At 66.9% G+C, this 19144-nt stretch overlaps 3 protein-coding genes across 3 annotated transcripts; 1 reads left to right on the top strand and 2 right to left on the bottom strand.

Moving 5' to 3' along the window:
* Positions 1-7009: 7009 nt before the first annotated feature.
* Positions 7010-9449, bottom strand: EMIHUDRAFT_461557 (hypothetical protein; the record flags this gene model as incomplete). Its single annotated transcript, XM_005767052.1, has 4 exons — positions 7010-7588; positions 7655-7915; positions 8270-8418; positions 8803-9449. 4 exons carry the CDS (start codon positions 9447-9449, stop codon positions 7143-7145), a joined length of 1503 nt encoding a protein of 500 aa, XP_005767109.1. The 3' UTR covers positions 7010-7142.
* A 1935-nt stretch (positions 9450-11384) lies between these two features.
* Positions 11385-12071, top strand: EMIHUDRAFT_197182 (hypothetical protein; the record flags this gene model as incomplete). The annotated part of the gene is made up of 1 exon (XM_005767053.1): positions 11385-12071. One exon carries the CDS (start codon positions 11385-11387, stop codon positions 12069-12071), a length of 687 nt encoding a protein of 228 aa, XP_005767110.1.
* Positions 12072-12773: 702 nt separating this feature from the next.
* EMIHUDRAFT_96376 (hypothetical protein) lies at positions 12774-18803 on the bottom strand (the record flags this gene model as incomplete). Its single annotated transcript, XM_005767054.1, has 8 exons — positions 12774-12980; positions 13099-14264; positions 14388-14685; positions 15104-15542; positions 15613-16475; positions 17339-17342; positions 17384-17625; positions 18528-18803. The coding sequence occupies 8 exons, from the start codon at positions 18801-18803 to the stop codon at positions 12774-12776; spliced, it is 3495 nt and encodes a 1164-aa protein (XP_005767111.1).
* Between the last annotated feature and the right edge of the window lie 341 nt (positions 18804-19144).

Here is a 19144-nt window from a genome sequence, read left to right on the forward strand (position 1 = left end):
CCTCTCCGCCGGCCCTCGGCTCTTGCAGCATCGCGTCGACGCGGTCCGCGAGGCGGGCGCAGCTGCGGCCGGGCGGCTCGGCGGCGCGCAAGTGGGCCGCGCACCGCTGGAGCGCGCGGCGGAGGCGCGGCTCGGCCGCGGCGCCGACCTGACTCAGCTTTGAGGTGAGCAGGTCCGTCGACTTCCACGCCTGCGGACGCGTCCGGGAGGCGCGTCGGGGACGCGCCGCGCAAAGGGTCGGGGAGCGGGGAGCGGGGGGGGGGGGGGGAAGGGGGGGGCGAGACTCGCCTCGGCCGGCCGCTGCGACGAGAGCTCGCAGAGCATGGCGCGCGCCGAGGTGAGCGTGCGGTTCGCCCCCGGAGAGAGCTCGGCGGCCAGCTCGAGGAGGCAGAGCAGCCCGGCGCGCCGCTGCTGCCTCGCCCCCGCCTGGCTTGCCAGCCAGTCGGGCAGACTCTCCCGCACGGCCTCCGCACCGTCGGACCGCTGCCTCGCGCCGCCCCTCGAGCCGGACGCGCCTCCGACCGCCCGCTGCACCGACGGGAGCTCGGCGAGCCGCGCGAGCTGGTAGTCGCCGAGCGCGCCGCAGAGGTCGGCGAGGTCGGCTCGCCTGCGGGCGCGTGCGCGGGACGTCGTGTGTCGCGGACGTGTCGTCGTCGACGGCGGCGGAGGCTGGCGAGGTGGGCTCGCCGCTCGGCGGAGGCGTCGAGGGGCGGCAGGAAGGAGAGGGGCTGCGTCGCGTGGTGCTTGAGCGAGACAAACTTGAGCTGCTCGACGAGCGCGGCGGCGGAGCGGTGCGACTGCTCGAGTGCGGACAGCAGCTGGTCGAGCCTATGGGCGGCGGCCGAGGCGCGCGTCGCGGACGTGCCTCTGGCGCGGGCGGGGAGCGGAGCCGCTGCGAGCCCGGCCGCCGACGGCAGAGGCAGCCTGCGCGCGGGGCGGATTGTGCAGTGAGAGGACGGGTGTCGTGGACAGGCGTCGAGAGGGGCGGCGGAGGGCGGCGCCTCGTCGAGAGGAGGAGGCGCTCGGCGATGGACTCGAGCGACTCGTCAGCAGAGCCTGCGGGAACGGGTGTGGGGGGGTGGGGTGGGGTGGGGGGGGGTGTGTGTGGGGGGGGGTGGGGGGTGTTGAGGCCCGGGCGTTTCGAGGGCCGCCCCCCCCCCCCCCCCCCGTGCCGAGAGTGACGGGAGACGGGTGCGCGGAAGCGTCTCGGAAGTTGTGTTTGCGCTCGCCGAGGCGGAAGGTGTTTGCGCTCAGCCGCACGAGGGCGGAGCGCTGCAGCAGGCTGCCCAGCCCGCCGCTCCCGTCCCCCGCCGCGGCGACGAGAGGCAGCAGGAAGGCGACCGGCAGCGGCGCCTCGCCGCCAACCTGCCGCGCCTGCAGACGGGCGCGCGCGGGGCGGCTGAGGAGGGAGGGGTGCAGCGAGAGAGAGCGGCGGCCTCTCGCCTCGGAGCAGGCGTGGACGAGGCCGTCGAGGAGGCCGGGCGGGAAGTGCTCCGGCTCCTCGACCAGCACCACCAGCGGCGGGCCGCCGTGCGGGACGGCGACCGCGGCGGCGGCGGCGGCGGGGGCGGCGGGGGCGGCGGCGGCGGCCTGCGACGGTTCGGCGCCGGCGGCGCCGACCCTCGCGTCGGCGGTCTGGGGCGACGGCGGCGGCGGCGGCGCGCCCGTCGGCTGCGGCGTGACCCGGCCGCTCGCCCGCCTCGCCGCCACGTCCGCGTGCCAGCCCGCGAGGACGGCGAGGTCAAAGGCGCAGGCCGGGGCGGTGTTCACGTTGGGCCCGAGCAGCTGGCTGACGAGCGAGCGGATGGCCGCGGTGAGGTTGGGGCACTCGCGCGCGCGCAGGACTGCCACGTGCGGCGAGACGTTGGTCACCACGTGCCGCAGCAGCTGCCGCAGCTGCAGGCTGCGGTCGGCCGTCGCCGTGTGCACGACGGCGGCGGGCAGCTCGGTGTACGGCGGCAGGCGGCGAGGGCCGCCGGGAGGCGCGTCGCGGGCGCTGCCCGCCCAGGCGAGCTGCAGCCGCCGCGTCCCGCTCTGCAGGAAGAGCCCAATTTCCCTGAAGGCGGAGAGGTTGAGCGCGTCGAGCGCGGCGTCCGTCTCGGCCTGCAGCTGCGAGGCGGCGGCGCAATGGGCGGCCCAGCGCGAGGCGGCGAAGCCCGCGCCCTCGGCGGCGTCGAGGGGGGCGAAGCCGCCGGGCGGGAGGACCGGCTGCTTGGAGGGGGTGAAGGCGCAGTACTTGGAGTCAGGCGTCGACATGGACTTGCCGCGCAGCGGGTTTGCCGCCAGATTTAAAAATTCCGCGGCACGTTCGCCTGCGGAAACAACCAGGGATGTCCTCCTCCCCCATTCCTCGTTTGGGTTTGTCTGTTTTCTTTCTTTCTTTCTTTACGAGGGATCCCTAGATGTCAATAGCCCTCGATCAAAGCCTGTGGCGGCGGGCCGCTGATGCCGGCAGCTCCGACGCCACTGCGCCCTCCGGCGTGGGCGAACAGGTGCGGATGTGCGGGGTCACGCTGCAGGACGGCCTCGCTCAAATGCGCGCCTGCCGGGGCGGGGCGGTCACGAGACCGGCTGAAATCGCGGACACAGCTGCTTCGGGCGGTGAGGATGGCCGGGCATGAACGGCTTCTTCCAAGGTGCTCGAGTCCGGCAGACGCATCAGTTATGGAGGCTCAAGATTTTCGCGGCCCTCGCAGCGCTAGGAGGGATGTCAGCTGCGGGATTTCTTTGTTGGAAAACAGAAAACAAAAAGAAAATCAAAACGAACCCGAGAGAGAAGAGTCTTCTCTCACGCCAGCGGAACGGAGAGAATGAAAAACAAAACGCAGCCGACGAGACTCGAACTCGCGCGGGCAGAGCCCAATTGATTTCTAGTCAATCCCCTTAACCACTCGGGCACGGCTGCACTTTTTTTCCTGGCCGTGGCCAGTTTCGAACTGGCAGTCAGTCCACACAGCCCGGCGGGTTTGCCAGAGTGTGCAAAGTGCGTCCAGAATGGAGAGCTCATGTAAAACGAGCAACTCATATAGTTAAAAAGCCATCATTCTCAGGGGGATCGGGGGGGTGCGAGAGGGGGCGTGGGTCGGGCGCGCACCGGCCGGCTCCGGGAGATAGAAATTAAAGCGACCATCGAGGCTACCTCGTCTCGTGTCCTGTCTTTTGTGTCTGTGTCGCGTGACGAGTCTAGTGTGTCTAGCGTGTCTAGCGTGTTTTCTACCCGCTGCACAGGTCCGGCGCCGACTACCTCGACCGTCCCACCCACCTGGCACCGTGCAGAATGGCTCTGTGTCGGACCAAAGGCAGCCACAAGCGACAAGGCAGCCTGTCCCTCACAGTGTCCGCAACGCCGGTGGGGTCCCCTCGGATGAGGGGGCGGGGGCGGCACAACCGTCTTTCACATTGCCCTCGACGACTGGCAGAGCCGGAGCCAACCGCACCAACCACCGCCCGACCAGCAGCCAGGAAACTACCCCGCTGAGAGATTGGTATCTCATGAATACTTGATTTTTCCACGCGATCGGATTTTTCCGCACCCTCGAAATTCGTTATTCGTAACAATCGCCTCGCCGCTCCACAATGCCTTTCTCCGTTGCCTCCAGCCGCGCGGCGCCATCGTCCTCGATCCAGTGCCGGCCTGTGACAAGCTTGGCAGCTCGCGGATCGACGATCGCCACGAGCTGCTGCCCGGCGACCGCCGCTCGCCTTCGACGACAGTCCTAACAATCGGCGGTGAGCGGCACCTCCTTGGCCCAGCAACGGTGTTATCACGTCTCAGCTGCTTCATTGCCATGTCCAGTTATGGCGGAGACGCGCTGATAGCATTCCTGTGCACGCAGTTGGACCTGCACGGCCATCGGGTGCGTGGCGCAAAAAGACCTGTTTGCGCTGTCTTCGATATCAGCGGCTACATGCGCTGCTGCGCGTACCTGTGATGCACACATGTTGATCACATCCATATACCTCACTAACATACAGCTGGCGAGCCTTGCATTCCTCGTCTGGCCATGCTGTGCATCATCTCACCGTATGCAGCCGTATACGCCCACGGTGCTCACAGGGTCGGGCGTCACGGTGCTCGTGGCAAGCATCTCCGTCACTCTTGTGACTTGTGGGCTTGGTGGTGTTGCCTCCGGTGCTACTGCTGGCTAGGGTGCCAATGGCGCGACGGGAGGCGGCCATTGGCGCCACTACAGCAACGATTGTTAGGCCGTGGAAAAATCCGGAATTCGTGCTCGGTGTGGAGCAAGCAAGACCCCCCCCCCCCCTCGGCGCGCGCCCGACCTTCAAACGGCCGCCAGGAGCACCAAGAGGACTCCTCATATGGCTGCTCCCAAGTGGGCTTCGACCGGCCTCGGCTGGGGGGGCGGGTTGTCCCGGCTGCGGACGCGTTCTGCAGCCCCCTGGGATGGGGACAGCACCCCAAAACTGCCCCTCGGCGGCATACAGCACTGCCAGCCAGCCTCTTCCTCCTCCTCAAGGGCTGTACTATAGGCAGCCGGGCGGGCGCGCGCCGCGCGCGCCTCGGCGCGCGCACAGCTCGCAAAGTTCGAACGAGTACTGCCGCCCGGCCGCCTCAAGGCTGCCGGGCGGCAGTACTCGCCTCGCAAGGCGCGCACCGGCTGCTCTGGCTGCTGCGCCGGCGGCCGCTGCGCTGGCCGCTGCTGCGCCGGCTGGCGGGCGGTACGGCCGCCGGCGGCCGCTGCACCCGCGCCTTCCCTCGCGGGCGCCGTCGCGCCGCGCGCGCCCAACTCTGTTGGTACACGGCACGCGTCGTCACTCAGCCGCGGAGAACAGGCGGTGCTGTGCGCGAAGCGCGCGTGATCTCGTACTTTCAAGGCTGGATCCGGCCATTCCAAGGGTATACCTTTGAGAATCCCCAGCGTCCCACCCTCCTAGTCACACTCTCAATATCTCGACTGGCCAACACGAAGTGCTGCGATCGGCGGTCGCCCATTTCTTTTTTCTTTTCTTTTTTTGGGTCCTGTGGGCACCCTAACAGAGTGCAGTCACTAACACTATCTCCGCATTCCAACGGTCCACCTCGCTGGAGTGGCCCTCGAGCATTGCCGTGGCGGAACTCGCTGCGCGGTGTGGGTGCCGGCGCAAGTCTGTGGCCGATTATCGGATCTATCAGGGACGAACGTACACACACACTTGCCATGTCATGAGCCATGAAAAGTGAAAACGGCGGCATGCCACTCGCCGAGGGCCGCCGCGAGGTCGCCTTCTGTCTTCACGGCTTGCGTGCGGGAAAGGTGTGCTGCGCGAGCTCTTGCGGCACTTGCAGCAGCGGCTTGTCCGCGGAGACGAGCTTCTCGTTGAAGAAGTCTGCGACCAATTGCTCCGCGCACACCATTCTACATAGTGGGCGCATGTGTACCAAGGAGTGGGATGTCGGGTGCGTGGTGCCAGGCGTGGGCGAAGCGGCCGAGCAGCTCTGCTACTGGCTGCATGGGCGTCAACTCTGGGGGGGCACAGAGGTCGTGGGCGGTACTGCCTGCGCCACGCCAAACTCAAGCTGCATTGAGGCCGACATGCGACGGACAGCTGCGCTGCACCAGACGAGCGTTGAGGCGCTGCGGATGAGGGTGATGCGCCTGTGCTTCTCCAGGTCGTCCAAGGGGCGGGCGAGCGTCGTGAAAGGCGTGATGGACCGTGGCTGCCACGCCTCCGACTTTGGCGCAACCCCTGCCATATCCAGCCGAGGCCAAGTTCGCCCCTCGGTATGGCTTGCCGCCATCGTGCGCGATCAGAGCGACATGCTGCAGGAGTGGCTGCTGTGGCACCTGCTCCTCGGCGTGTCACATGTGCTACTGTACGACAATGGATCCATGGATCAGAGGATGCTTCGCGGCGTGCTCAGTCCATTCACGGAGGCGGGCGCAGTAACGCTGGTATCGATGCCGGGGCACGGAAGACTGTAGCGTACGACGACGCCATTCTCAGGGCGCGCAGGAAAGCCAGTGCTCCGTTTGTGGCCTGCTGGGATGTCGACGAGCGCGTAGTGCCCCACGGCTGGGGCTGTCTGCCAGACATGCTCGCGCACTGCACGGCAGAGCGCAAGTGCGGCGGGATGCGACTGAACACACGAGTCACGACAGGTACGGCAGTCGAGCTGAAAAGTCCCCCCAAAAGAGTGTCGCATACTCTGCTGCAGCAGCTTCACTACAACGTGGGCAGCTTTCGCCACCCCATGGCCCGGAGCGTCGTCAAGACGATCGTGCGCCCGACGACGCACGGCACCTGGAAAACGCCTCATTCCACTTTTCCGCAAAGGGGCTGGTGCCATCTCGACGAGCTGCTCAAATGCCCGTCCAGCCCCAGTATGCCCTTTATGCGCAGTCCGCAGACGGCACAGCTCGGCTTCATCCTGCACCAGCAGTGCCGCACGCTGCTCGACTGGGTCGTCAAGAAGTCGCTCACGGGGCGAGTCGATACCAGCAGAGGCAATACCTGCCAAACATGCTTTGCCTCCCTCGAAGATATATACGAAGAGTACAAGGCATCGTGCGGCCTGAACTTTCCGGCAGACAAGCCGAGCGTCTTCGATGACCGCATGGCGCGCACCTTCATGCCTGCAGTTGATGGCCGCCTTTTGAAGGTGATGAAAGCGCTTCACTCTGAAATTTGAATGAATTGAGAAGAGAGAACAATGAGGAGACGTGAAGAGGTGAGGACATGATTGATTAGATTAGAATTAAGCAGGAAGTAAGAGAACGTACTATCTCCTGGTATATCTCTCTCCCGGTATCCCGCTGTATCTCCCGCCGTATGCGTATCCCCCGTAAAGCCGTATGCGTATCCCCTGCCGTAGGTATCCCGCCGCGGATATCGCGAAAGATTCTGGCCACACCAGCGATAGCAACAGCCAACAGCAACACCAGCATCCCCCAGCGCCCAGGTTCCAGCAAGAGCCAAGACCAAGATCCAAAAGTCCACGAGAGACAAGAGTGTTTTTATGTGCGGTGTTTGAAACAACGATGGCGCTTCCTCGATGCACGATGGGCGCGCGGTGCGAGGGAGCACAGGCTTGCGAGTTGTCAGTTGAGCGTATTCGATAGCACAACTCGCTCGCATCATCTGACACGAAAAATGGCGGCGGGACACTCTCCACGTCACACCTCGAGGCCTCGCGTGCCCCGCTACCGGCGCCGTCCCCGCTTGCCCACGTAGTCCGGCCCGGCCGCCGCCGCCACCCACTTGTCGAGGAAGCCGTCAAACTCGGGGCCGCCCATTGCGGCGAGGGCGGCGTCGCTCGGCACCGGCGGCGCAAAGGTCGAGTTCTCGACGACATGCCGCAGCAGGGTCAGGGCGGCGCGCGGGCGGAAGGTGGGGACCATGTGGCCAGAGCCGTGCACCGTGGCGAAGGAGAGGCCGTGCTCGTAGTCGGTCACCTGCCCGCCGAACTGCGCGCCCGCGCCAGCCGAGGCGAGGAGGCCCCCGAAGAGGACGTCCTTCCGCGCGAGCAGCTCGGGCGGCGCGGCGGTCATGTTGTAGAACCACGGCCGGGTCGGCTGCACCTCCTTGAAGCCGACGCGCAGGAGCGCCTCGCGCGTCCCCTCGTATGAGACGCACGGGTCCGTGTCGCCTGGGGGGGGGGGGTCCCGCCTGAGCCGCTGGCGGGGCAAGGGCGGGCCAGCCGGCGGCGGCGGACGAGCGGGCGGGCTAGCGGACGAGGGGGGCGGCGCGCCGTTGAAGACGACGATCCGCCCGGGCAGCGCGGGGGCGAGGCGTCGGTAAAAATCGACCATCGAGTCGGTGCCGGGCGGTGCGCGAACGTTGCAGGCCGCGTAGGAGGAGCTGTAGCTCCATCCCGGCGCGGGGCCGGGCCAGGCGGAGGGGGCGCCTGCCACGTGCAGCGCCTTGCGCACGGGCTGCGAGTTGAGGTAGGCCGCAGTGCGGTAGTTCCACGTGCCTGCGGGTGGGGGGGGGGGGGGGGGGGGGGCCTCGCGTCACGCGCACCGCCTCGCGGTGGGCTGCGGCGCGCCGGCTCCGCGCGCCCGGCAGGTCGAAGCGGTACGGCCCGGCGGGCGCGTAGAGGGAGAGCTCGTTGATATACTGCTTGTCCCACGACTGGGAGATGCCTCTGCTCGCCGCGAGGAGGTACTTGCGGTGCGCCGCCGTGCAGGCGGCGGACTTGTTTGGGAGGCCGCCCAGAGGGAGAAGGGGCCGCGAGGCAGCCTCCCCTCCCGCGGCCGGCAGCTGCGCCTCGAGCCTGCCGGCCAGAGCAGCCGCGGGCGTGTCAGGGACGCGTCCTGGGCAGGGCCACCACTCCCGCGCCTCGACGCGTTTCGCCTGCCGTCCGCCGCCACGCGCCACTGCCCCGCCGTCAGGTGCGAGGGCGGCGGCTCGTAGCCGCACGAGGCGGTGAGGAGGTGGTACTCGGCCTCGGGCACGAGGCCGTGCTTGTGCGCGTACCTGCGGAGGGGACGTGCGGAGAGGACGGTGCGGAGGGAGGTGCGGAGGGGACGTGCGGAGAGGTGGCGAGGGCACGTGCGGGCAGCTCATCTCGCACCAGAGAAACCCAATCGACCCTGACCCCTGACCCCTAACACCCCTCACCAGAGCATGTCCATCGACTGGCCCTGCTATCCCTGGACCCGTGGCCCCTGGCCCTCTCACCAGAGCATGTCCATCGACTGGCCCTGCTATCCCTGGCCCCGTGGCCCCTGGCCCGCTCACCAGAGCATGTCCATCGACTGGCCCTGCTATCCCTGGCCCCGTGGCCCCTGGCCCCCTCACCAGAGCATGTCCATCGACTGGCCCTGCTATCCCTGGACCCGTAGCCCCTGGCCCCCTCACCAGAGCATGTCCATCGACTGGCGCTGCGCCGCGTTGTCCGTGCACGGGTCTCCGACCGCCATGCCGACGAGGCGGATGCGCTGCCCGCCGCGCGGGTTGGACACAATCTCGGCCGCGAGCGTCGGGCAGTACACGCCCGCGTAGCTCTCGCCTGTGATGTAAAAGTCGTTGGCGGCCAGCTCCGGGAACTTTTTGGCCGAGAAGAAGTCCTGCAGCCCCGCGTGCGCCGCCCTGGCGGTCGAGACGTCGGTGTTGGAGCAGCTGCCGCCCGCCTTCATCGCCGCGCAGTAGGAGAAGCCGACCCCGGCCGGCGACTCGAGCGCCACCAGGTTGACGAGCGTCGTCCACGCGTACGGGTTCCGCATCAGCTTGCCGTTCCGGTCGATGATGAGCGGCCCCTGCTCCTGCAGCATGCCGAGCAGGCTGCTGGAGCCGGGGCCGCCGTTGAGCCAAAGCACGACGGGCCGCTTGGCCCAGTCCGCAGTCTCGGCGGCAGCGAACCAGTAGTGCAGCTTCGTGCCCGGCTCCGCGGCGCCGGCGTCGAGGTAGCCAGAGAACTGAGGCGAGGGCGGCTCGCCATAACCTGGCAAGCTCGCGACGCGGTCCTGCTCGGGCGCGGAGAGCGCAGCGAGCAGCGCGGTGAGCATGCTGGTCTCGGATGAGAAGAGTGGCGCAGGAGCGAGTTCGCGCCTGTGCACCTGCCCCACGGCTTTAGCAAGAAACTCAACCACGCAGAGATTTTATCTCTCGGCTGCGTTGATACGAAGAGGCAGACTCCCCAGGGTGGGCGACGGCTAGCGCATCACACCCTCCTCTCCTTAAAATCCCTGTGTGGTGGCGGCGTGCCGTTCTCCCATCCCTCCCTTGGGTTGCGTGTTTTCTTTCTTTCTTTTCGGCTGCGTTGGCTCGCCAAAGTCTTGTTGTTCTCGATGGCGCTGACGTGTGTTTTCGTAGAGAAGCAGAAGGAAACACGGCACGTCGTCCGGGTTCGGTCGAGCGTGCGGGCCGCCGGGCGGTTAGGGCGGGGCCAGGCGCCAGGCAGGCTTGCAAGAGGTTGGCCTTTATACGTTATTCTTCCGATTCTATATTCTTTTTCGAAGCGATTTTCAGCGATTTTCAGCGGGAATATAAAGAATATTTGAGAATATAGGCCCTGTTTGGGACAAGAATACGGAAAGAATACGGAAAAAGAATATAGATAGTACTGGGCGAGAAAAACGTATAAAGGCCAAGCAAGAGGGCGAGAGCTAGTGCGAGAGTTACACACGACACACACGACACGACAGGGACACAGACACAGACACAGACACAGACACAGACACAGACACAGACACAGACACACACACACACACACACACACACACACACACACACACACACACACACACACACACCACACACACACACACACACACACACACACACACACACACACACACACACACACACACACACACACACACACACACACACACACACACACACACACACACACACACACTGCGCTCCCCTCAGCTCCCGCGCGGGCAGGGAGACGCGAGCCCGACGGAGTCCGGTGGCGGGGGCCCACGCAGCCAGCCCCTGCGTTGCAAAGGTTGGTGCTGAGCCGCCGCCGCCGCCGCTCGCTCTCGAAAAGCGTCGCGCTGCTGCCCGTTCCCGGAGCGACGAGCGCGAGTTTGGTGGCCAGGGCCTCGCCTGAAGGGGGGGCGGGGCAGGGGGGAGAAGTGAGGACGTCAGCGAGCGGGTGGGGCTGCCGGGAAGGTGGTGGGTGGGGGTGGATGCACCTCAAACACGAGTCTCGCGAGGTACCCGCATCCCGACGCAAAACCGCGCTTTCGGGTGTTGTGTTTTCGCGGCCTTCGCCGAGCGCAGGGTTCCGGCTCCTAGTCAGATAGGGGGTCTGTTCCCACTGGCTGGCCCCTATGCAATAGGTAGGTAGGTCCGGTTTTGACCGCCCCAGAGGGCCCCGCAATAGGTAGGTAGGTGGCGGTGGTGTGGGGGGGTGGGGGGGTGGGGGAAAAAAACCCGCTTCGCTTGCGCGGGAGACGGGCGCGTTGCCGCGAACGGGGCCATGCCAGACGTGTCGCCTGCGGCTGGGACGCCAGCCGAGACGGGTGCGGCGGCGGCGCCCGCGGTGGCGGCGCCCGGGACGGCAGCGCCGGCGAACGCGCCCGGGACGGGTTCCAACGGGTATTTTTCGCTTCGCTGCGCGGCCCCGCAATAGGTAGGTAGGTGGGGCACGGAGCCTGGCGGTTGGCGCCCGCAATAGGTAGGTAGGTAGGGCGTTTTGGCGCGACTCAGTGGCAACAGACCCCCTATCTGGCTAGGAGCCGGAACCCAGGCGCGGGATAGGGCACATGCGGTAAATTTCTTTTTACTCGCGCCCCCGCCCGCGCCGAGCCAAAGGAGCTCCGCGGAGCCGCCAGGCGCCCGCCCCGGCGGTGAACGAGCGGAGCGAAGTGAACCGCCGGGGCGGGCGCCTGGCGGCGCCGCTGCGCAAAAATTAGTTTATTGTGGTGTGGACGCGCGCACGAGGAAGTGTGCAGACATGTCCCATCGGAGCGAGGAGCGTCGCTGGCGTGATGAGCAACGCGGACGCGAAGAGTGGCGATGGCAGGGCGAGCGACGGCGGTTGCGATCGCGCGATGAGCCGCGGCGGGATGAGCTGCGACGGCGCGATGAGCGTTGGCAAGGCGAGCAATGGCCGCACCATGACGGGCGGCATGATGAGTGGCGCGGCTACAACGACTCTTGGTGCAGTGGTCGCGAGCAGCGATACGACGAGCCTTTGCGCGGCGAGCAATGGCCGCACCATGACGGGCGGCGAGACGAGCGGCGCGGCTGCAACGACTCTTGGTGCAGAGGTCGCGAGCAGCGATGGCACGCTGAGCCACAATGGCCCATTGAGCAATGGCGCGACGAGCCATGGCGAGGCGAGCAACGGCCGCATCATGACAGGCGGCATGACGAGCGGCGCGGCTACGACGATCGGGGCAGCGGCGCCGCTGGGCGGTGAGCATCTGGCGGCGCGAGAGCGCGCGGCTGGCGCCCGCGACGCCCAGGCAGCCCGCAGCGGCGCCGATGAGCGCCGACTGCTTGAGGATCGGCCCCCGCGCCTCTGCAAGTGCCGCCGTCCGCGGCGCCTGCCGGACCCGGTCGGCCAAGACCTGCTCGGCGTGGCGCCGGGCGACGTCGAGCCGCTCCTCGTGCGACAGGCCGCTCTCGTCGAACGCCGTCGACCGGTCGCCGATGCGGCGCAGGGAACGTGACTCGGCGCTCATGGCAGCTGTGGCAGCCTCTCGGCTGGCGCCTTGGCAGCTAGGGCGCGCGTTCCCGAAATTTTCGCGATAGAAAGAAATATTCCGCGCGAGGCACTCTCAGAGTAAGGGCGCAGCGGGGGCTGACAATACATGTAGCATGTGCATGTCCATGTCCATGTGCCAGGGTAAATTTCAAAACAACAAACTCTCCCCGGGTCTAAGATTACAAAAAATACAGAACAAGAAGATTCTCTCTCTCTCTCACGCGCGGCGCGCGCGGCGCGCGCGCGAGAAAGAGAGAGAACTCCGTTCCTACCCACAAGCGAGCGCTAGTGAACGCCCGGTCCCTCCGTCCGTGCGCGTGTGTGACGAGGGAGCTAGCTCGCCGGCGCTGATCTCTAGGCCTCGACTCGGACCGCGACGTTGAGCCGCCGTCTCTAGCCTACTACCCCATGCTCGATCTCTAGGCCTCGACTCGGACCGCGACGTTGAGCCGCCGTCTCTAGTCTACTACCCCATGCTCGATCTCTAGGCCTCGACTCGGACCGCGACGTTGAGCCGCCGTCTCTAGTCTACTACCCCATGCTCGATCTCTAGGCCTCGACTCGGACCGCGACGTTGAGCCGCCGTCTCTAGTCTACTACCCCAGGTGGGGTTCTCGGTGCCCCACACTGATCATGATGGAAGATATGCCGATCTTCCCAGGGGGCTTCAGCCCTCGCGCCCCAGTGCTTTCGCGAGGCGCGCCATCCGCTCGTCGTGCGCTCGGAGACGATGGACCGGCGTCCCTCCGCTGTGCCTGATGGCCCTCTGCACGCGGTCGGGGTCCGCTGTCTTGCTCGCAATGCGCTGCAGCAGCACAGGGTCCGCGTCGATCGCTCCCGAGAGCATGAGCAGGCTGGCGACAACGCGGTCGACCTAACAAACTCAAGACAAGTGGGGTCAGTGGCAGCCAGTTGAGCTGTGCGTGCGAGCGCAAGCGTGATGCGCGTGCGTGCGTGCGTGTGTGGGGAGAGGGTTAAATGGAGGAGCCGACCTTCTTCTCCTTTTGCTTCATCGCATAGTCGTACGCCCCCTTCGCCATCGCCTTCACGGCCGCCTCCCTGCTCTCGCCCATATCGAAGTCTTGGGTCGGGTCGAGGCGGAAGTAGCACGGCTCCGGCAGCGAAGGGTGGTTATGGTACTTGAGCTGCTGCTGCACCTCCTTGTGCGTCGCGTACACGGATGTCGGCATCGAGATCATCTTCATGGCCCAGTAGAGCACCGACTTGTCGGTGCCCACGCTCTCGTCCTCGCTCTTGGTGTCCTTGCCGCACCCGATCGAGACGAAGCACCCGATCGGGCGGCCGGGGAAAAGTGCTTGCGCCTCCGCAAGCACGATCTTCGCGGGATTGTTGGCGACGAGCCCGCCGTCGACGAAAGTGGACTCGTCCGCACGGACGAACGGCGGAAAGTAGGTGGGCGCTGCAGACGACGCCCGGATGATCTCAAAGGCGGTCCAGTCATTTGCGCCCGAGTGCGCAAACGCGCCGTCACGCGCGTAGTTCGTGTTGACCCACGGCGTGATCTCCCCTCCCCTTTCCATCTTGGAGGCGACTGTGGCGAGGTACGGCGTGACTGGTTGATGGCGGCCGTCGAGCGCATGGTCGCCGCTATTGCGCCACTTCGCGCGCTCCTCCTCGCTCGCCCACGCGGGCGCGGGCGCGGTGGCGGGCTGGATGGGTTCCATCCCCTTCCTGCCAATGCTCTCGCACGCCTGATTGCAGCACCAGTGGAGCAGCTCCTCAACGTCCTTCGTGGCGATGCGGGCGCCTGACTGCAGCAGCCGCCAATTCGATGCGCGCGTGAGGACGCCCTTGCCACGGTTGGCGACGGCGTGGCCGCGCCACGAGAGGAGCTCCATCATCTGCTTCATAATCGAAGTTGGCTGCTGCAGCGCCAACGCTGTCGTCAGAGCCGAGCCGATCGATGTGCCACCGACGATGTCGAACATCTCGTGCAGCGGCTGGCCGCACGCGCGCTCGAGCGCCTCCAGCAGCACGACAGCAGCGGTGCCCTTGCTGCCGCCGCCATCGACGCAGAGGATGCGCAGAGGCCGCTGGTGGGACACGGGCGGCGCTGACACCCCGCCGATATTCACGCACCCATCCAGGGAGCCGTGCATCGAGCCGTCCATCGAGAGGTTAGCGCTCGAGCCTGCACCTGAGGATCCGGGCGGGGCTGACGGTGAGAAGGGTGGCGTGGCGAGGAGGCGACATGGGCGGGTGGTGGCGCCTGTGCTCCAAGCCATATTCCGCTCGGAGCCCTGCTTCATCGAATACGGACTGTACCACGCTTGTGAGTGGACGGAAGACTCCGCCGAGTTGAGCTCAGTGGTCCCGTATCGTGATTCTGTCCTCCAAAGATCGACGCAAATCGGGCCGCGAGAGAGCCTCCGGTGCTTGGCGACGGCGTAGTCGATCGCGCGGAGGGCGCCGAACGCGAGGTGAAAGGCATGCAACGGCAGCGCGACGAGCAGCGCGATGAGGTGCTGTTTCGACTGCCGCGAGGCGAAGCTGTCGTGCGTCGCAAGGGCGACAAGGAGCGCCACAGAGCAGAGGAGCGTCAGCGTGTGCGCGAGGACCTGTGGAGACGAGGAGGGGGGATGGGTGGTTCGCGTGCATTTGTGTGCGTGGTGCAGGTGGCGGCGGCAGCGGCGGCAGCGGCAGCGGCAGCGGCGGTAGCGGTAGAGGCGGCAGAGACGGTTCCGGGGGGCTTGGTAGGGGCGGCGGTGGTGGCGACGGATCAGTAGGTGGTGATGGCGGCAGCGGCGGTGGCGGAGGCGGCATTGGGGGCGGGGGCAGTGGCGGCGATGGCGGCGGTGGCGGCGGTGGCGATGGCGGCGGTGGCGGCGGTGGCGGCGGTGGCGATGGCGGCGGTGGCGGCGGTGGCGATGGAGGCTGCGGCGGCGATGGCGGCGGCGGCGGCGGCGGTGGTGGCGGAGGGGGGTTGGCGCGGTGCGATCAGCGAGGCGCGTGGGGCAAGCTGGGACAGAGGCGGACCGGGGTGACGAACAGCAGCGTCTTGCCGCTAGATGTGGTTCCCGTGATCGGAATCGAGAAATGGTTGACGCGAACGAAGCCGTTTGTGAAGAATAGGCCGACGAGGCCACCCTTCGTGAGTAGCCTTTCACACACGTAGGGGGAGAGGGCGCTGGTGCATAGCGGGGCGTTGCTGCCCGCGATGCCGTTCGCCGACACGAGGTCTTGCGCGCTCGCGCCGAGCACAATGAGGGCGGCTTGGATGCTCCATGCGAGGAGCACGACGCTGAAGCCAGCCCACGTCATGTTGAAGATGATGACGAGACGGTATGCGGCCAGCTTTGCGTTGCGCAGCCGCAGGAAGATGGAGGAGCGACTGGTATTCTCGAGCGCCGGATCCCACTTCGCCTCCTGCACCGGCTGCCGCGCCTTTGGCCTGTTCGAGATGACCAGCGCGTACCTGCAGGACGTTTCAGGGACGTGCACTTGTCGTGCACTTGTCGTGTGTCGTGGATGTGTCTAACGCGTACCGTCCTCGAGAGCATCCGGCTCGCATCACGCCCGCCCACAAGCAAGTGAGGCCCACGAAGGGGACACGCGAATGGGGGGGAGCAACGCCGGCAAGGGCAGTCGCGTTGTAGTATGCAGCAAAGGTCCCAACCGCGGCGCTCAGAGCCAACTCTGTCTGCGACATCCGAGCGTTGACGGCGGCCGCCCCACGCTCGCCGACGTACAAAACGGCGAGTGAGCTGAGGGCCAGAGCAAGGCCGTTGGCGCTGAGCACGGCCTGCGCGGCGACCGCCACCTTGTCGATGAAAGTGTCGGGCGAGTGCACGACGACCGCCACCAGGAACGGCACGCCGAGGAGGAGGAGCGGGTAAATTAGCAGGTGTTGTTTCGAAGCGGTGAGGGCTGCGCGCGCGAAGCACGCGGCTCGCTCAGCGAAGACGAGCAGATCCTCATCCTCTGCCGATGACTCACGCCCCCTCAAGGCCACCCTCATGCCCCTCGGCAGCTGCCACATTCGCGGCTTTGCGTCTGCCGGGGCGGCCGGAAGAGGGGTGCTCGAAACTTTCGAGGCGGGCCCTGCGAGGGACCTCTGGTCCTTGTGGGCTGGTGGCAAGGACGACGGGCATGGGTGGAAGGACGGTGAGGACTGCGGCGAGGGGCTTCCACCCATGCTGGCCCTAAGCCAGGTCCTTTGGATCGCCTGCGGCGGTGGCGAAGGTGGGTCCTCCGCATCGCACTCGCGCCGCGAGCTTGTTGGCCGTCCAAGGCTGGCGCCCCAGAGCGACATGAGGGTGCGGCTCAAGAGCTGCTTCGCGGATGCGAGTAGACCGGGATCGGCCGTCGACTCGGCGGCCGGCTCCTCGTCGCCGCCGCCCATCGTGTCCTGCACAGCAGACAGAATGGGTGCCGTGAGCGGAGTGAGGCAAGGCGCCTGCACTGGCCGGGTGTGCGAACAGCTTTGTGCGCATGTGTGGGGTCTGAAATGAGAGGAAAGTGACGGGGGACAAAGCTTGGACGTTGAGTCTGCGGAGGGCGGCGCAACGAGGGAGCGGGCTTAAGTTCATGTCGCGGGCGAGTGATGCAGGCGAGCGACGGCGCAATAAAGAGAGGCCGCGCGGGCGAGGGCGAGGGCGAGGGCGAGGGCGATGGGGGGCGAGGGCGAGGGCGAGGGGAGGGGAGGGGAGGGGAGGGGGGGGGCGGGGGCGGGCGGAGGGGCGACGGAACGGCGATGCGAAGTGGCGCGAGGGCGGGCAGGAGGGGCAGCGACGGAGGGGACGGAGCGAACTGGAGGCGGCAAGGGCGGTGACGATGGTGGCGGCGGCGAGGGCGGCTGCGAGGGTGGCGGCGAGGGTAGTGGCGGCGGCGGTGGAGACGAGGGAGGCGGCGACGAGGGCAGCGGCGACGGGGGCGGCGCTGCTGGAGGCGAGGGCGAAAGTGGCGGCATGCCGGACGGCGGCGGAGGCGAGGGCGGCGGCAGGGAGGGCGGCGGCGGCGAGGGTGGCGGCGACGGAGGCGGCAGCGGCGGCGGGTGGGAGGGTGGCGGCGGTGAGGGCGGAGACGAGGGTGGCGGTGGGGAGGGCGGCTGCGACGGGGGAGGCGGCGAGGGCGAGGGCGTGGGCGAGGGCGGCGTGGGCGACCATGAAGCAAGTACTTGTCGCGCATCGACTCCGGCATCGACAAGTGCTTGCTTCGGAAGGCGGTGGTGACGTGAGCGGCCACGAGAAGCCTTTTGGAGCCGATATGCACTTGCCTTGTCCGCGCCCTCGGCGTTCTCGTGGGGGGCGGTCGTACGTGGCCTTTGCAATCTTGCGGTTCTTGGTCATCCACAAGACGTAGAGCGCGTAGCCGAGGAGGAGGAGGGACTCGTACCAGACGATTTTCTTGTCGATGACGAAGACGGCGAGGAGGAGGACGGGGCTCTGCCCCTCCCGTAAAAGCCCGACGGCCCTCTCGAGTAGGATGCCCTCGCCGTGCAGGCAGTGGCCCCCGGCCCAGGTCGCTCCTCGCCGTCCTCGCCAAGCATCGCCGGCCGGCTGCGCGGAGGTGGGGAGGTGAGTGTCTGGTGTCCTGAGATGGATAGGGGCCGCGATGGGTGGTTGGGCGCTAGGTCCTCCCGGCCGCGGTGGGGCGGTTGCGAGCGGAGCTCTGGTGGCAAGGAGGGGGGGCTGTGCAAGAGGGAGGGCAGGGGACGCGGGGAGGACTGGCCTGCACGAGCACGTGATGCCGATCGGGCGAGCTTCTGCTGGTCGAGACCATCTGCGTGTGTGGGGGGGGGGGGGGGGATGTGGCGTGAAGGCAGTGGTCGCCTCGCGCCGCGGGGCTGGAGGGTGCAGCGGACGGTCAGTGAGAGCGCGCCTGCTGGCGCTCCTTCTCGCACTCGCTGAGCTCCGTCGACTTGGCGGCCATCGCAGCTCCCGGCCCAGCCGGCGCGCCGGCTGCGCAGGTGAACAGGTGGCGCGGTGTCGGAGTGGCGAGACGTAAGGCGCTTAGCGTCGGAGAGGGGCGCATAGCGGGCGCGTGGGGCTTGGGGGGGGGGGGTGGTTGGAGGAGGGGGAAGGGGGTGCGCCTGCCACTCGCGAAAGAAGCAAGGAAAGGCCGCGCACGATCTAGACGCGCCGTCGGGGTGAGCCGCTGGCGGGGTTGAGTGAAGCCTCTCCCACTGCGGCGAGAGGCAGCCCCTCCCACTGCGTGAGGCATGCCGGCGCTGCATGTTCATGTTGCACGCGATTCCGAAGCAGGCTGCGCGCGTTGGGAGGGGAAGGGGGCGGAGGGAGGGTGCATCCCTTTTGCCTCGTCCGGGGCAAGCGGCACCTATGGGAAGGTTCCGAGAAAGTTCAAGGGCACACGGTGTCGGTGAACACAGAGAGCGTGCGCGAGCTGCGCGCCTGCTCGAGGCCAGGTCCCTGTCGGCTCGCCCCGAGCTCTCCCCCCCTACGAGCCTCATGATCAGCGCGGGGTTGCCCGAGCATGCAAGGGATGGGATGCCCGAGGCAGCGGGCAGCGGGGCCCGCGTCATGACGATCAGGAGGAGGATGTTGACGACGGTGAAGAAGGGGATGGTGACGATGTTGACGACGATGTTGACGAGGGTGTTGACGAGAATATTGACGAGGATGGGGATGAGGATGGTGACGAGGATGAGGGCGAGGATGTTGGTGAAGACGGTGAACGATGCTGGTGATGCGGACGACGGCGCGAGGACAGTTATCATGCTATCATGCTTGCGGTGATGGTGATGATGGGCAGGGGGCGATGCGCCTCTCCGCTCGCGCACCAAGTAGATCGTTCGTTCTGATGAGCGAGCGAGCGAGCATATTGGTCCAAGGATGAACCAATATGCGAGTGGCGCAAAGGCGTCGACTCGGCGAGAATATGCTCACCGATGCAGGCTGTGCGCGAGGCCGGCGATGTAGCCGACGGTAGAGATCGGCCCAAGTACGCTTGCCAAGGTCCCGCCGCGTTGATCGGCATCGCTCCGGGGTGTGTACGATTCTGGGCTTGTGTCGATTGGCGGTGCTGCGTCTGTTGGGGACTAGCTTGGGATGGCTGGCT

Source organism: Emiliania huxleyi, assembly GCF_000372725.1.
Source record: "Emiliania huxleyi CCMP1516 unplaced genomic scaffold EMIHUscaffold_5, whole genome shotgun sequence".
Lineage (NCBI taxonomy): Eukaryota > Haptophyta > Isochrysidales > Noelaerhabdaceae > Emiliania > Emiliania huxleyi.